The sequence below is a fragment of the Uloborus diversus genome, chromosome 4, assembly GCF_026930045.1.
Source record: "Uloborus diversus isolate 005 chromosome 4, Udiv.v.3.1, whole genome shotgun sequence".
Taxonomy (NCBI): Eukaryota; Metazoa; Arthropoda; class Arachnida; order Araneae; family Uloboridae; genus Uloborus; species Uloborus diversus.
This window is the reverse complement of record NC_072734.1, coordinates 6,504,627-6,523,506: the sequence shown is the minus strand read 5'-3', so window position 1 is coordinate 6,523,506 and position 18,880 is coordinate 6,504,627. Positions and strand designations below refer to the sequence as shown.

The window sequence follows — 18,880 nt, the reverse complement described above, 5'->3', positions numbered from 1 at the left end:
CGCAGTACTGATGCCAACTTGCTTGTTTCACTTAGGAGGGTTGAAATTTTGATACCTTCTTCCAAACTCCCCCATGAAGTAAATATCTCCCCAATTTTGATCAATCAATCAAATTCAGAGTGATTTTGGGTTAAAGGAGTCAGAGTCGAAGGTTTGAAATTCCAATAGTCAAAGTCGGACATTTTCCCTCAGACTCCGCAGTACTGATGCCAACTTGCTTGTTTCACTTAGGAGGGTTGAAATTTTGATACCTTCTTCCAAATTCCCCCATGAAGTAAATATCTCCCCAATTTTGATCAATCAATCAAATTCAGAGTGATTTTGGGTTAAAGGAGTCAGAGTCGAAGGTTTGAAATTCCATTAGTCAAAGTCGGACATTTTCCCTCAGACTCCGCAGTACTGATGCCAACTTGCTTGTTTCACTTAGGAGGGTTGAAATTTTGATACCTTCTTCCAAATTCCCCCATGAAGTAAATATCTCCCCAATTTTGATCAATCAATCAAATTCAGAGTGATTTTGGGTTAAAGGAGTCAGAGTCGAAGGTTTGAAATTCCAATAGTCAAAGTCGGACATTTTCCCTCAGACTCCGCAGTACTGATGCCAACTTGCTTGTTTCACTTAGGAGGGTTGAAATTTTGATACCTTCTTCCAAATTCCCCCATGAAGTAAATATCTCCCCAATTTTGATCAATCAATCAAATTCGCTAAAAAAGGGATTTTACAAAAAAATTGAAGTTTGGGGGCAAAACATCAATTCTGACAACTCCGTGAAAAATGTGTGTTTTTCCTGAAAGCATTGTATCCCACGAGTTATGGAAAGGCAGCCAGGCATAGGCCATAAAAAGTTAGATTTGAAAACTCGATATGTAGCAGATATCCTCATAATTGCACCAAGTTTTTTCATTTTGATGCCTAGAAAACTTATCCCAGACATCTTTGGACACTGATATTTTAACTCTTAATTTCTGACATTGATCCATTGCTTTGCTTTTTAGAATTTTTAATAATTAGCTAGGTATTCAGCCCATAGACTAATAATTAGAGTAGACCGAGCTTTCCCAGACTTGCTGATGAAAAAATTGGTTCATGGATACATCATGTGACTGGTGGGAGGCTTGGCGAAAGCTTTGGCAGCATGGTTGCTAGATGACAACATTATTTATAGTTTGGCACTCAACATGTATTTTAAGACGTAATGTGTTTTAATTGTAATTTTTTTTTCCAGGTGCAGAGATTGAACTGTTTTTCTTTTAGTTATGCATTATTTTGACATCAGTAATTAGTTTTTGATCACAGTTTTCAGTAATTTTTATTTCATTCGGAACTGCTACGTCAGCGTTGGCGTGAACGTAATGGCATAAACGTTTTGCGTTAACGCAAAAATGTACTAATCGGTATCTTAAATTGAAGTTGTAGGTAAAAATCTTACCGTTTGCCGATTCTTTTTGGGCCCTTGCATCTTTAATTGCTTAGAGAGTTATTGAAATTGACTGAAGAAAATGCACAGTACTATCTAAACGAAAAACTCACTATATTAACAAAATATTTACAACTTAGAATAACGAATTTACAAATCGGACTCCATAAAAGATCATTCTTCCGTGTTCCATCAATTCTATTTATTTTATTTCTCGCGGCCGTTGATCGTCTGCTACGATCAATGCCCACTGTTGTTAGGATATCCACCAGTCACATGGTTTGGTTTATGAGCAGGGCAGTTCTCAAAAGGTGGGAACAAAAAAGTTAACTTTGAGCAATTTCAAAAATTTTCGAATTTGATATCAATTTTGCTTTTATTCTATAGTATGCATACCTAGAACACAATATATGAACATGAAAAGACAGCAGGTATTTGTAAAAATTGTTAATTAGCAAATTAAATTAAAACTCTGTAGGTAACACATTTTGGACATTGTTGTCCTGTAGGTAACGGATTTTGGACATCATCATAATGTAAGTTTCACCATTTTTGACAACTGTTAATCTGATTTTTAACTTTTCCAATGAAAATTTTATTTACTACTTTTTGGATTTTGCAATTTAATGATAAAGAGGATATTAATGAAGTACTTGAATGGCTATACATACTGCTCTTTACATATAATAAAGTTTTGGAATGATTTTGAAGAAGTTGATGAAAGGTAGAAAAAAGCTTCATGGAAATAATTATACAAACTTGTAGTTTGATTTATTGGGACAAATAAGGAATAAAAATAGAGACAAATAAATACGACATATATATTTTTAAAGGAAAAATAAACAAAATATGCTTTAAGAAAGAATGTAAAAAGTGACATCAGTTTTAATAATGGATTTTTTTCTAATGTCATAAGAATTAAAACGATGTCTAAAAAAAAATTATTGAAAAAAGAAATTCGTATTTCTATTTGGAGATCGTTAAATTATGTGTTTAAAAGAAAGAAGAGAAAAAAAAATTCTAAAATAATAAAAGCGGCGGGGGAAAATTTTTTTTAGAGTTAATTAAAATGAAAGTTATTTGGTGATGAAGCTTCAAAGTTGAAGTCTGTGTTTGCTCCCACCTTTTGAGAACTGCCCAGCAGCAAAAGGGTTGCCATAGCTCGGTCTATTCTTATTATTAGTCTATGGTTCAGCCAAAACCAAATTTTAAGCAGATGGGCTGGAATATTTATTGTACCAATAGTGTATAAATTATAGAATAAATGCTTTTAATATTAGTTTAATAAAACTTTTAAATTTCAGAATTTAATATTTCAGAATTTAATTAAATAACTTGCTGATCATGGCTGTTAATTCATATGGCGGAGGAGGTGCAGATGAAGGGGGTTATACTCAACTGGATTTGAGTGGGAAACTGATTATCAAGGCCCAGTTGGGAGATGACATTCGGCGGATTCCCATTCACAATGAAGATATTACTTACGATGAACTTGTGCTCATGATGCAACGAGTCTTCAGGGGGAAACTGGATGCAAATGATGAAGTTCTTATTAAATATCGTGATGAAGGTTGGTATTAATGTTTTTTTTATTTAGCTTGATTTTTTCTGCTAAGATTTAAAGTTATTCTATCATTTTTCATTTCCTGGACTATAAAAATCAGCACCTTGACATACAATGACGTTTTCGAGACATGAAGAACTATTTTTGGCGAATACAATATGATATTAGACTAGCTATTTTGGTAGTGCATCAATATCTTATATCTTTAAACGAGCAATTCTTGTTGGTATGTATATATATTTATATTTCCTATCTCGGCAACGGCTCTAACGATTTGGATGAAATTTTGGATTTAATTGCAGTTTTGCATTCTAAGTTCATCTAGATCAGTGTTTTTTCTGTAAAAGTGCAATTGCTTACAAAAAACTCGTTTTTAAAAATGAAGTCTGCTTAAGTTAAGCCTTGAAAAAAACTATGAATTGACACATAAGGCAGAAGATTTGCAACCATAGCAATGAAAATAATCGTTTGAAAATTTCAAACTTGCTTAGGGTGCCAGGTTTGGCTGATTATTTGCCACTTTGGCTGATTTTATTCACACTTGGTTGAAAAAAAATTCAAGAGCATTATGTACGTTGATGTTAGGAATTTTTTTTTCTTAGCGAAACTATTGTTTGAGTGCATTATTTTCTTTTTTACACTTCAAATAGTTTTATATATTTTTGAAATTGGGATAAAATCGTGAATTGCAACATGGTATGGAAGGAAGTATGAGGTTAAGAACCGAATTCACCATAGTAAAATTGACTCCAAGTTTAAATTTTTATAATTACTGAAAATTTTATGGTGGAAACAAAAATGTAACAGATAGTTCAAAACGAAATGTTGATTTAATTGCATTCAGAATCATTCTTATTTGGTACTTTAGTGTTATAAGTAGGTCGCGGTGCATTTTCAATCCTAGCAATTTGTTTTTCACATTTACTGTCACCATCTTTGGTCTAAGGAACTACTTTTTTTGGCGATACCGTACGTCAAATGTTTATATGTAACCAGCTCAGAGTTTCCCTATGTGGATGTCTGTGGGGGAGGGGAGTCCTATATTCAGTAGTAGGCTTCCAATGGCTGAAAAGATTATAATTCTGATGAAGTGTTTATATGTATCTCTTACATATCTCGTCTCTTGTAAGCAGATGCAACGATTTGCGAGAACAAAAATATTCCGTTCACATTTTGCTTTTCAAGCATATTTAAAAAAGTACTTTGAACCTTAAACAAACACGATTTTATGAAAGAAAAAAAATCTTTTAAAGTCGAACGATGCTCGGTCATCCAGGTATTCTTTTATTTAAACTACTGAAATGCATCTCCCCTCTCATCAATACCGATAACAAAATCGCTATAAAACACAATGTAAGAAGAGAAAGCACTTGCCAGTGTAAAACATGCCTCATTCCATTACATATTCCTAAATGCTTTGAGAAGTATCACACGTTACAAAACTACTAAACTATTAATTTACAGTATTACATTGTCATCAACGTTACTGGATGTTATAAAGCAGGCCACATCCAGCCTGTGATGCTGGTCCATGGGGCCGGTTTTGTTTAATGTTACAAATCGAAAAGCATGATAAACGACATTGTAACAAGTTTAGGTACAAGCAGAAAAAAGTTAGTTTCTGAAAAACAGATGTATTAAATAAAAGAAACATAGTAATTGATAGCAACAATTATTGGTTTTTAATTTTCTTTCCTTTTACATATATTCCCGTGTTATTTAGAAATTTTATATGTATTCTGGCTCGCTTAAGAATAATTTTAATATGAGTTGCAGCCCTCTGGTAGGAAAAGGTTGGGCACCACTCTTATAAAGCAATGTAAGTTTCAAAATAAAATGCCGTTTCTGATCTTGTACATGAGTGCTCACAATTGGGACAAATTAAGTGGTATCCTACGGAGACGCCAACATGCATTTTATTTGTACGTCTAGAGGGTTAAGAGTTTTAAATTATTACTTCAAAATATTGTATACAAATGCTATGTCATAATATACATTATTCAAAACTTAAATGGATAAAAAATTTTAAATCCTAACATGGAAAAATCTGATACTTTTAAAATTGTTTAAAAAATGAGCTGTTATAATAGAACTTTGTTGTTGAGCATAATATATAGATCTTTGTGGCACAAATCATTATTTGTATTTAGATAATGAAACAACTCTGAATGTTATTTTAACTATCTTAACAAGGATTTTATCATTCAGTTGAAGAGATCAAGATAAGAGATAACTCTGGATTTTGCGTCTGCTGTTGAAAAATCACTTACCACAGTACTAATGTCTAGAAAAATAGATTGAAAGGGGGAGATATAAAATTAAGAGTTATTTTCCCCACTTTTGTTACGATATGCATGTACTGTAAAAAAAACGTATTTGAATTTCTTTATGATTTCAGTTGCAATATTTCTATTTCTAAACAATAATAAATACATAAATGAAAATGCAATAATCTAGAAATATTTAAATTTTAGATGGAGATCTGATATCTATTTTTGACAGCTCTGATTTATCATTTGCCATTCAGTGTAGCCGGATACTGAAACTTACGATTTTTGGTAAGTTTGTTTATTATATTTAGTTACTAGCAGTACAGACACGGCTTTGCCGGAAGTAGAAACTTATAAGGTCATTTGGTTCACATAATATTTACAATTAACGTCTACTATGCGTTAAGTTTTTTTTTTTTTTTTCAAGAGCTCTTCATATTTTTGGCAGATTTAAAAACTTAGCTTGTAGCTTAACAGAAACCAGCCTTAGAAATATTTTTAAAAGGGGAAGGAAGTTTTCCTTCCTTTCTTAAAATGCAAAGAAGACATTTTTCTAAAATTAAACACTATAGAAAAAGCGTTGTATTCGCAATATTTTAATAGTTAACTAACCATAACCCTATAAAAACTAAGAAAATAAAAGCAGATGACTTTTTCTTAACACTTAAAAGTATTTCTCTTAACACTTAAAGTATTTCAATTTTTCTTTTTTCAATAAAAGAAATCGATTTGGATTGCAAAAATAAGTACGCTTTTGAAAATGTTAAAACAGGAAAAAAAAGAGGAAAGAAAAGAAACAACCAAAGTGAGTAAAAGACATAACCATGGCAACAAACAAAAGTTAAATGGAATTTACTTTCAAAACAAATTATCTTTTATTTTTGATTCTATTCTCAGCTTAATCATTTAGAATCGATTGGCGTGCTTATGGTAAGCCTTTGAGTTTGGTTTTCTTAAACGAATCCTGCACCTTTACAAATGCTCTTGAAAACTTCAAACAAACATTATCCGATGCAAAAAATTTCAAGCTTTTGAATGACCTAAAACTTAAAAATGTGAATGAAATATCTCTCCCATTGAAATTAATGTGAAAAAATGGCTTAAAATTACAATAAAAAAAGAACAAAATTGAATTTTTGAAAAATCGCTTTGAGGTGCACACCCTCATGCTGCCAACTAATTTCGTGCCAAATCTAATGTAAATCGATCGAACGGTCTATGCGCTCTGCGCGTCACAGAGATCCAGGCAGACTTTGAGTTTTGTTATTGGTTGAGAAAATGCTGTACATTTACTCATTAATTCAACTTACAGAACAAACCCCCCCCCCCCTCCAAAAAAAAAAAGAATAACCTCTTTATTTTTCTCCAAAAGCAGTGAAAAAAATCTTTAAAATAACGCCTTACTTATAAAGCTTGGTCAAGTATTAAGGGAGTTATGGCATCAGAAAAGAAAAACACCTTTCAGAAATAAAATACTTCATTGTTTACAAGGGACCTTTAAAAAAAATCTGCTTTTTAAATCAAAGCTGGTATAAGTAATCTGAACCAATCTTTTTTTTACATTCTAAAAAGCTGACATAAATGACATCTATCAAACCTTAAAAAAATAGTGCTTCTCTAAATATTTTCTTCCAACTAATGCACTACTCGTGGAATTTAGCAATGCTATTGAAGAATGATTTATAGCACATTAATTTTCACTACTTTTTATGTTACCCATTTAAAATAGCTAGTAACATGCATAGTAACAATTATAGATTTATATAACTAGAAAGTCACCTGTCAAGGTATGACCGATGAAAATTGCTTCTCTTCTTCTACATTTGAACGAAACCATTATCTGTTTGGTGATATTTTGATAGTTGAAATTTTAACCCTAACTCCCATGGGTGAACCATAGACTAATAATAAGAGTAGACCGAGCTTTCCCAGACTTGCTGATGAAAAAATTGGTTCATGGATACATCATGTGACTGGTGGGAGACTTGGCGAAAACTTTGGCAGCATGGTTGCTAGATGGCAGGATTATCTATAGTTTGGCACTCGACATGTATTTTAAGACATAATGTGTTTTAATTGTAATTTTTTTCTAGGTGCAGAGATTGAACTGTTTTTCTTTTAGTTATGCATTATTTTGACATTAGTAATTAGTTTTTGATCACAGTTTTCAGTAACTTTTATTGCATTCCGAACTGCTACGTCAGCGTTGGCGTAAACGTTTTGCGTTAATGCAAAAATGTACTAATCAGTATCTTAAATTGAAATTGTAGGTAAAAATCTTACTGTTTGCCAATTCTTTTTGAGTGCTTGCATCTTTAGTTGCTTAGAGAGTAATTGAAATTGAATAAAGAAAATGCACACTACTATCTAAACGAAAAACTCACTATATTAACAAAATATTTACAACTTAGAATAACAAATTTACAAGTCAGACTCCATGAAAGATCATTCTTCCGTGTTCCATCAATTCTACTTATTTTATTTCTCGCGGGCGTTGATCGTCTGCTACGATCAATGCCCGCTGTTGCTAGGATATCCACCAGTCACATGGTTTGGTTTGTGAGCAGCAAAAGGGTTGCCATAGCTTGGTCTATTCTTATTATTAGTCTATGGGATGAACCCTAAACTCCAGTGGATAACATTAATTTTCAACCACTTTTTGATTCTTCATTCCTCTAAAATGACTGTCTTACCAGCAAAGCAGTTAAGTTACAAGATCAAGTTCAGCCATGTCACAATAAAGCCTTTCCCTGCATTTTAAACATTGCCAAAACAAATTATCAACAACATTATCAAATTATCATACCGTAGCGGAGTAAATTTCATTGTTGAAGCAGGTGGGTTTACTCAATTATTGGCTGTTATATGTATGAGGATTATATAGGAAACTTTATATTTTTCCATAAATGTTTTTCACTTTTCTTGAAACAAATGGGAAACAAAAAATACTTTTGTGCATGAATGTAACTGGTAATCAACAACATTTTAATGCACCTTTTTGCAGTAATTTGCTAATTTTCTGTGTCAAACTGAAATGTATTTATAATCGTTTAAATTTCATTGAACAAGACTAAGCTCCTTATTTTGAGCAATAGTTTTGTTCTTTAGTTTAGTTTTAGTGTACAATGTTGCTTAACAACTACCAAAATTCTATTCTTTTTCATGGAATGTTTGAATACTATAGTAATAACGTTAAGGATATAAATGTAATTTTTATTTAAAAAACAATAAAAATACAAAAAAAAAAATTTTTTTTCGAAAAGTTTTTTTTTTTGGTTGCCTAGCCTTTTTTTTGTGGCCAGTTTTCTGGGTACCTTGAGTCATCCCCCGGCCCCCTCCCATCCTCCAAGGACGCCCATGTATGAGCAAGTACAATGACCTAGTCAATAAACGTGTCTTAACCCGTTCGGGACGAATGACGCACGTTTACGTCAGCGCCGGCTGCTCGTCCCGTCTGAATCACGTTTATTTGCGTTCCGGCGTATGCTACTCAAGAATCCGAGCGACGCTAGTGTGCGGCTCGATTTTGGAACGAAATGTTTACTATCAGATGGCGTTACTTATCCATGTTCCGTCCAGATGATTGGTCTAGAACATTATTATTTCTCTCTCTGGTGTCAGAATTGGGTCCATCAATTGTCTGTGATTTATTGGATTTCGTGAAAAAAAATATAAACATGCGCTAGCAAATGAAAAGGGAAACACACACTCATTTTGAAATGGATGTTTCTAGTTTCGATTCCATTCATAATGGGATTTCATGAGAGATATTCTAGAAAAGGGTTTTACTTTTAGATTCATTTGTGTAGCCATGGTGAACACGTCATCTTTACGAGGAGGAAATATCTAAATTTATGAATGATCCATGGATCTTTCGGACGACATCGAAACAACTATAAATTATTTTTATTTTAGTTCTTCATACAGTAGATACTTTCTAAAATTATACGCTGAAAAAGAAGGCAAAGAATTGTTGGCATAAAATATTATTATTTTTTTTTTTTCTCGGTCCACAGCCGATAATTTAAAGAAAATAATTTAAAGTTAAATGTACCTACTTTAAGCCCAGTCTGGTAAAAGTAGAACTTGTCAACTAGTTGGTGCTAACACTTCAATCGACAATTCCCCCACGCCATAATTAATGGCGACTGTTTACTGAAACCATTGAAGATTGCATGTCCCGATGTGTCGATTCAGAAAAAGTTGAGTTGTCACCTGATTGATTCGAATTAATTCCACTTGTCAACCGCACGTGCTATGGAGAGGAGTACGAATATTCGCGGCAGTGGAATAAACAAATGAGTGATGGTTGAAGTAGAAGTTAGTGTGGTGACGTCATCGAGGCATGGAATCTTATTGGCTGATAAAACATATATATTGTGACGAGTGGCAGCACTCGGGGCAGCAAGCTCTCTTCTCTCAACGATCCCCAGTTGTTGTTTTGATCGTGAAGCCTAGTCCGGCTCACGTGTGGGGGGGGGGGTTTTCCCCGCGACGCTAGCGGGGGGTTTTTGTGGTATGTGAAACTAAATCTTCCAAGTCCTGGAATTAGTATGAGTCCAGGTGAAGAAACACTTGTGTTGTGTCCGGCCAATTAATATTGCCAGGGAAGTGAGTTCCTATGTGTCTACCTGAGATGTTCACCGATCTACGAACTGTCTAATGTTGCCTTTCCATTACGGACATTCCTGAAGTGTGATCCGGGCGACCTTTTGTGTGTCTTCAAGTTGATCCTTTGGACCGGCCAGCGACTACATCGACATTTTGGTGACATTTTTCCTTTATTTACTGGAACCACTTTTGTTATGATATTTTGGGGGTGTTATTTTATGGGGATTTTATAAAAATTCTAGTCATATTTAATAAATGTATTTTTCTGAAATATGTTTTTTTTTTGCTTGTCTCCAACTTGACATTAAACGGCCAGTTAATGTTGGCTTAGTTTAAATATCTTAACTTTTGGATTTTAAACTTAACTTTAATTATGCCAACAAGAATTAAGACGGAGATGTGTCGGTTGCTCGAAGCAGAATAAAAGACTTAACACTACCTATGAGTGTAAAATGCGCAATGCGCATTGCTCAGTGCTTTGAAATTTTCATGCGGCTTTAAAATATGAATTGTTACAATATTCTTCAAATATTTCACAAAAATTAAGCGCAAAGATTTTTCCTCTTTTGTGCAAAATATATTGTCTAATTTTAATAATCTTAGTTACAGTAAAAAACAATATATTTTGTATTTTTTTATTGTTTATTAAATTTTTTTGTTATGGTTGAAATTATGACATACGTATTTTATCATATATTAAAAAATAGTTCGATTGTGCGATAATCGAAGTGTGCATTTTATTCATTGTTATGTAAAGCTGTTAGGCATAAATGCCTGTTAATAACAACAGTAAATAATCCTATCTCATCACCTCACAACACCAAGAGTAAAAAAATGTTTTTCCTTACTTATAATGTATTACCAACCATTCTGCATGACTGGGGTAAAAGATTCTTATAAGCACTCATTCACGTTGGTCGAATCGACCGAATGTTTGTTTCACTTTCCTTCACTTTTGGCGGGAACTCCGTTGTGCATGATGTCACATGGATGCTTCTAGAAGGAATCTGATGGCACGTGTGCTTAACGATAGCAGTGATGAGTGTCCGTTCACGTGACTCTGATATGCTAATGATACGGGGATATTTAAACTGCTCGCGGCTTATGTTCTCTCTCTTTGATCATCTCTCGTCGTTGTAGGCAGTCGCTCGATCGGTATTCGAACTTGCTTGTTCGTGCCGCTCGCCCTTTATTAGAAATGATGAGCTGGAATTAGCTTATTTCCCAATGGGTTTACTTCATCGAAGTTTTTAGTCAATAGTCATGCAGTTTGCATTGCAGTGTTAGTTATCTCATGCAAAAGTAGCATGTGGAGAGATTATGTTGTTAGTATTTATTTTTATCATTTACAGCATGTTTTAACTATTTACATTATTGTTTAAATAAACTTCATGAAAGTTAGAAATTATTTGTTAGTCTTATTTCCGAACTCACTCTGCTAGTATCAAAGAAACATTGGGGAGATATTATTAGATTAGAAACTCTCCCCATCAAAAGCGTACTTTCCGAAACTGCGAATTAGGCTTAGCGGGAGAAATTGCCCCGGTCTGTATGTACAGTCCACGTGTAACAGCTGCTGTTCTGAGGGAGCGCTGGCTTCAGCGAGCTGCCGTCCAGAACGGGTTTAAGGAAGGGGGGAGAAATCTACACTTTTGATTTGGATGCACGTATCCAAATTGCATTTCATTGAATTTCAGTCATGATGACTATAATAATAATAATAAATATTTAAATAAAACCTATTACTTTTTTTCTGTAAAAATCTTATTCTCATGAGAAAGGATGTGTGAAATAAGTTCTCATTTTGTTTATGGTTTTGTAAGCATCAATTCATAATGACCAATCTATCTCTCATTCCTTAAATAGCAATAGTCTATAATTAGACTTGATTTTTCTATTTCTGTAAATTAAAACTTAACTTGATAATGAATGTGTGATAATTAAATGTGGTGCTGTAATTTGCAAGTTGAGTTATTCACCTGTCATTCTTTGCAGTCAATGGCAACCCAGCCCCTCTGCAGGCAGATGAAGTTAAACATATTCGAACTGAACTGCAAAAAATCAGAAACCAAGTGAATCAGTTAATTGATCAACTAGAACCCCGACAAACTGTTCCAGGATCCAGGGTTGAGAATGATAAGAGTGAGTTACTTTTATGTTGTGTTTTCTTTGAAAATGAACGAAATAATTTAATGTTACTTAGATAAATTATTTCTGCATTTTTGAGTGATCAAGTACTGCTTATTGTTTTCTTTACAGCAGAAAGTCATGTTTTCCTTTTTCCAAAAATATCATATCCTTTTCGCTAATGTATGCATGTCCCACTATATTAAGAACACCTGAGAGTAATGTGTTGAGTCAACTATCAAAAAATTTGAAATTTTCCAAAAAATCCATTTAGTCTGGTCTCATTTTCATCGAACTTTAACTAATAAAGATATTAATTCAAAATCAATGAAAATATTAACTAAAAAAGGCTATTAGCATTTTCTCACATTCGGTAGTGAAAACATATTTGAGCACTGAAATTTCGGTACCAATCATAAAAGCTGATTTTTCTGCATAAAATGGTTTTCCTTTTCCTTTTTTTTTTTTTTTTTTGGAGCTTAGTTTTTTTAAGTTGTTTAGATCTAGTGTTATAACTTTTTAGCACAGAATTTTAAGGCTTGTCACTGGAACAAATTTGATTTCTTCACGCTAGCTGCCAATACAACTATTGAATGTTTTTAATACTACCTGTTACAATTCTGTTCAATCTCTCTGTTAGTCTAACTTAAAATGGTCTTGAGGGTTGTTTCAGTATAAGGTTGCACAAAATGATTACTTTGGAGTAAAACTTAGGGGGATATGTTGTTTGTGTTGTATGTTGTTTGCAAATAATTTTTGGATTTTTTAGTTGAAATCCAAATTGGGAAAACTTAAAATTGCAAGATTTCTTGATGCTTCAAAATTTACACAGTTCATTGAAATTTCAGAGATAATTAAACTAAATTATCTTTCTGTTATTGAATCACCAACACTATTATAAAGGTTATCATAGGTAGCAGCAAGAGTTGGGCAAATTTTAATTGCATGAACAATTTAAGATTAACAATTGATTAATTGGTAACCGTAACCACAACAACTAACCATTGATCAATTGTAATTGTGGAAAATTACAATTAACGATTAATTAATTGTTAATTGTTTACTACAGTTAACAATTAATTGTTAATTGTAGTTTGCTACAATTAACAATTGTCTATTGTTTTGTAAATTTTTAATTAAAACTAACTCTTAAAAAAAATACTGGTTTTGTATAATATACTGTACAGGCGACAGGTCTACCTGAGACGCATACCATATTATTATCTATTTAAATACTCATGTTAGCAACTAATAAAAGATCAATGCTCAACAGTAACTTCATTACGAGCAATAAATTATTTACTGCAGCATATGACTTTTCTCAAAAAATCTTATGACTTCAGTAAAATTTCCTCAAAAAAAGGCTTATTTCAATTAAAAATTCAAAAATATTTTTTTTTCCTAATTTTTTTTTTACTAATAAAAGTCTAAATAACATCTGAGAGAAATTTCAGAAATGTATCTTAATTATGTACATGATTTTAAAAAAAAATAAATAAACAGAGCGGTCTCTGAGACCTCACGTCCCATGTTAGGTTCTTCTTTCCCACCTCCCCTGTTATGGGTTAAACTAAAACAATGATTTACACAAACTTAAAACACTTAATTAAAACACAAACATTTACGTGTGGAAAAAGCTAGCCTAGATGAGACTAGTTCACGCGGCGAGCAAGCAATCAGCACTGAACGAAACTACGATATTGAATAATACTTTTGAATCTTTATCCTGCTCTACCTATTGATACAGTTAATTGTTAGTTTTAGTTGTTTCATAAAACAATTTAAAGAATTAATTGCAATTATTTTAATTTTGAGAAACGATTAACATACATTAATCCAATTAAATTAATTGCTAAGTGCAATTAATAGTTTAATTGCGATTAATTTTATTGCAATTACTTTTTTAATCAATTAGCAAGGCAATTGAAAAAATAATTGATTAATGCCCAACACTGGTAGCAGCTTTATTTTCCAAAACGCTAAATGAAAAGTTGATATTTAACTCATTTGATGTTTGGGGTTTTATGTGATCAATTTGTTATTTGTTCTGTTGTGTGATACAGTGTTTACGTTTTGCTTTATAGCTGCACCCAACACTCCAGCTAGTAATGCTACCAATGCAGCTGCTCCTAAGGAATTTGATCCCCTTTCTTCCAAAGAAGGGGGAGAAGGTGGGCGTAATAAAGTAGCTTCTTCCTTTGGATTGCAAGAAGGTGAGTGCTTCAGCCTAAGAAAACATTTATAGCATACAAGTATAAAAATTAAAGAAAAATTAATTTGAATTTTGACATCTTGAATTCAAATTATGTTTTTCGCAATCAAGAGTGTGTGTATGTAGGCATGTGTGTTTGTGTGTGGGGGGGGGGTATGTGTTTGTGGGTAGGGGTATGTGTGTCTGTGTGCTGGCATAAGTGTGTGGGTAGTTGTGTATATGAATGTGTGTGTGGGGGCGGGGTATGTGTATGTGTGTGTAGGCATATGTGTTTTTGCCTGTGTGCAGGCATGAATTGGTGGGTAGTTGTGTGTATGTGTGTGTGTATGTTTTTGTGTGTGTGTGTTTGTGTAGGTGTCTGTCTGTATGTATGTATGTGTGTAGGTGTGTGTTTGTGTGTAGGTGTGTGTTTGTGTGTGTGCGTGTGTGTAGTTGTGTATGTATGTGTGTGTAGTTGTGTATGTATGTGTGTGTAGTTGTGTATGTATGTGTGTGTAGTTGTGTATGTGTGTGTAGTTGTGTATGTATGTGTGTGTAGTTGTGTATGTATGTGTGTGTAGTTGTGTATGTATGTGTGTGTGTAGTTGTGTATGTATGCGTGTGTGTGTAGGATATGGATGCAACCTGGAGACGGGTTTCGCTATAGGAGCAGCATCGTGAGGCCGGTCGACGGTGATGGTGCAGAGGGTGGCGCTGGGAAAATAAAATGTTAGAACGCCAAAAACAGTCAAGTGAGAACAATAAGCAATCATGATTGCTCAAAAAACACGCACATTTTGTGTATAACGTGTGAGTTAGATGACATGCCCGGGATTTTATTTCTCTCAAATTTCTGGTCAATTGTTTGTATTAAGCTTTGGATCCATGGAAATGTACCGTGTTGATAGAGAAGCAATTTTGTGCTCTCAATTAAGTGAACTTTGTAGTGAGACGGATATTCTCACCACCTTTCTATGAATATTCATATTAGAAATATTTGTATTGAATATTCTTATTAGGTAATTCGATAGGTTTAAAGTTGTGAGTAATCTTGTGAACTCTTGAGACAATATCATTAAAGAGCTTGAACATCAGCAAGTTTCTGAGTTTCTTTTTAAACCTTTTTGGTCCCTTGACACCTAGATTGCTCCCCCCCCCCATTTCAAGTATGTACCTATGTACCTGCATTTTGTCTAAATCTATACTTTCATATTCCAGTTGAAATATATAAGAATATTGTTTTACCATTTATTTATCTATACATTGTTACAATTTAAGAAATCCCTACTTATTTTCAAAAAAAATTTTAAAACCCAAATTTTGTTGCTAAATTTATGCCTATGCCTACAAAGTCTCTCTAGTACATCCCTTTTCACTTTATAAATTTTGTCAAAAATTTTGACTTATCCATGCGTACATTCAGTAATAATGTCGTTAACATTTGGTAATACACTCAAACCTCGTTGTCACGACATCTGGATTTCACAACACTCTGTATGTTACGTCACTTTTACAAAGTCTTGAACTTATGACATATAATCGTTATGTTAAGCTGCGTCGGATATCACAACAGTGTTTTGTTGTGAAACTCCAGTTATCAGGACACTTTGGGCTGTTCTGAAAAAATTGAATTTTCTTCACAGATGAAATATTTTCCCTCAATCAACGAAAACATCAAGAAACGTTGACTGTGGGAATTTCTCATGAGCGATTAGAGACCTGCGTTTCATAGCCCATACATGCCACCTCAAGATTGCTGGGGGGAGACGGGGGTGCACAGGTTCTGAAGGGACAGATTTTGGCCAATGAGGGGCAATAAAAAGGTGTGCAATGCGGATGGATTTTAAAAGTGGACTAGGGAAGTAGCTGGAAAAGAAAAAGATCTTCATTCATAGTTGATCATCGCAAACTTCCCCATAAACAATGATGTTCCCATCAATTTTTTTGAGGGTATACTCCCAGTAATAGATTATGCACAATAAATGTATATGGTATCATATATATGTTATAGGTCTAAAAAATGTTTGAGAGTATATGGCATATATGGAGTATACTCTATGAGAACACTCCTGCTCATAAGCCCATAAAAGAAAGATAAAATCCTCTAATAAAATTGACAAAAAACATACAACCTTAAAATATTGAAAAGAATTAGGAAGCGTTTTTTCACATTCGAAAGGTGGGGATTAGCTGTTAGGATCTAGTCAGATTGTGGTCAAAAATGAAGAGTTCTTCAATTAGTTTCTTTCTTACTTACAGAAACCTTTTTTTTCCCACAAAAAATCAACTTTGTGGAAAGTACGAGTGTTTAAATTGTTATTCAAAAAATAAGCACACCCTTATTGGAACGTATTTAAAGTGAAATTTAAAAACAAAAACAAAAACTGATGTTTTTATTTTTCTTGTGAATTTTAGCCTTGTCCGTCAATAATTCAAAACTAGGTTACTTGAATCTAATTAATAGCATCAAGTTATCAATCAAAGTATTAAACTTGTGTTTTATTATTAACTAATGCTTATTATGATTTTTTAACTATTCTGGTTAAGCTGTCACTCCAGCTATGATGACACTTTGTCGATAGTCTAAATGTCACGTGATAATGAGGTTCGACTGTATTGTTATAATTAACAGAAATTATCATTTGGACCCTTAAACTGTTAATCACCAGTAAACAATGCTCAGGATTCACATGGATCCTTGAAAATCCTTTAAATTGCTTTATTTTGAACAGAAATTCTTTGATTTTGACAAGGTGCTTTATTTATTTATTTATTTATATTTAAGCAAGTCTTTAAAATGAAAATTTCTCTCAATTTTTTTCAATCATCTCTTTTTCTATTATTTCAAATCCCATTGTTGATTTCTTTTACTGAAATTTGACATTTTCAGTGAACTACTAAAGTTACTTTGTTAGTGATTTCAATTGATTTTTTTTTTCTTTTCAAAATTAATATTAACTATTTTCAAAAAGCTTTCCTTGTTCCCATTTGCTGTGTCTCGTCAAAATTCATTAAACAAGCATTTTTGAGTAATCGCATAAGTACCCATTTTTCCTGACTCAGCAGTACTCGATTTTTCCACACTTGCGTATTTTCTTTCTGACCCTTTCCTTATAACTTTTAATAATAATTTGAAGTTTTGAAACTTTAACTAACTTTAAAACTTATAATATTATTCAGTCTTTTCTATTATTATTATATTTTGTTATTTTAACACTACAATTACATATGTATAGACATGGGATATTAAATTTTTTGTGCTGAAAGTTTGATTATATTTATAAATATTTTAAATTTAAATTCTAATAATTATTTTTGTGTTAATGTTTTAAATTATCAAAATACAAACACCAACCTTAGGTATGTTTTTTTTTAAAATTACCTTTACATGCAATATTGGACCGCTCTGCAAAATCTCAAGCTGCTCCACAAATCCACTGTAGATGAGAAAATAAATACCTTTGTGCTGAACAGAAAAGTAAGACAAAACAACGTTAGAAGAAGCACAAATTTGTAAATTACAGCAGACACGTGTTTCGGCGTTACAGGGAACGCCTTTTTCAATGCAAAAAAATAATGAGCTTATGGATGAAAAGACATCCGACAAAAGGGATGTCTTTTCATCCATAAGCTCATTATTTTTTGCATTGAAAAAGGCGTTCCCTGTAACGCCGAAACACGTGTCTGCTGTAATTTACAAATTTGTGCTTCTTCTAACGTTGTTTTGTCTTACTTTCACTGTTGATGGTTCTCAAATTTTTTGTTTAACAATTTCAATCCTTCATTAAGCTTAAATTTTGCTTTTCTGTTCTCAATATTTGTTTACGCTGTTGACCTAGTTTTTTATTTTCATTTTATTGAAATTTATATTTTCCGTATTTTCCCATCTGTTACTGGGATCTTCAGGAACCAAGTATAAACAGACGATAATACACAAACTACGAAAATACTATGATTTACCGAGAACACAAAGAAATCGCCCTAGTTGAAGTAAAAGTAGGGTGCTTTAAAGTGCTTTATTTTGATTTTCGAGTGTGAACCCTGAGTGCTTTATTTCTATGTATGGTTCAGATGGCCGTGGTGGCTCCCCAGACAGTATCTCCAGCTTGGGTTCCTCTGCAAGTCAGAAGCAACCTCAACCACAGCAGATGCAGCCCCAGGCTGTGCCGCCAGGTGGCACCATGTACCAAAATCAGCCTCAACAAGTGTATGCTTCTTCACAAAATCCACAACAGCAACAGCATCCTCAGCAGCACTCACATTATTTCCAGGGTCCAGGTACATTCAGTAGTACATTTTCAAGTCAGTTTATTAAGTCCTACAGTTCCTGACTTTTTTTTTTTAAGGTGATGCAGGGGTTTCAATTTTTTTAAAAGTAACTTCCAATGAATTTCTTTGAAATTTTCAGCATAGTTACATGATGCTGATACCAACTCAAATATAAAATTTCATGGAATTATTTTAATTAATTTTTTTTTAATTTAAATTTAGATTTTATAACACTTTTGTCATATTACTACTTGCAAACGAAAATTCATCAAATTTATAAAATACTAGCTAAATATGATACGTAAAACAACCGAAATTAGGATGTTGGAAATACTTTTTCAAAATGTTGTGGTAAAGATAAATAATGAGAAAAAAAGTCAAAAACTAGACGTTTTCGATAAAATATGTTCAAATTTCAATTAAATATAGC

At 32.9% G+C, this 18,880-nt stretch overlaps 1 protein-coding gene across 1 annotated transcript in view; it reads left to right on the top strand.

The window, feature by feature from the left end:
- Positions 1 to 18,880, top strand: part of LOC129220039 (protein TFG-like) — a 32,721-nt gene that overhangs the window by 1,602 nt on the left and 12,239 nt on the right. Inside the window, exons 2-6 of the mRNA XM_054854371.1 lie at positions 2,738 to 2,988; positions 5,457 to 5,540; positions 11,859 to 12,005; positions 14,075 to 14,203; positions 18,253 to 18,459. Of these exons, the coding sequence (XP_054710346.1) occupies positions 2,763 to 2,988; positions 5,457 to 5,540; positions 11,859 to 12,005; positions 14,075 to 14,203; positions 18,253 to 18,459 (793 nt within the window). The 5' untranslated portion in view covers positions 2,738 to 2,762. The remainder of the gene's footprint in view (positions 1 to 2,737; positions 2,989 to 5,456; positions 5,541 to 11,858; positions 12,006 to 14,074; positions 14,204 to 18,252; positions 18,460 to 18,880) is intronic.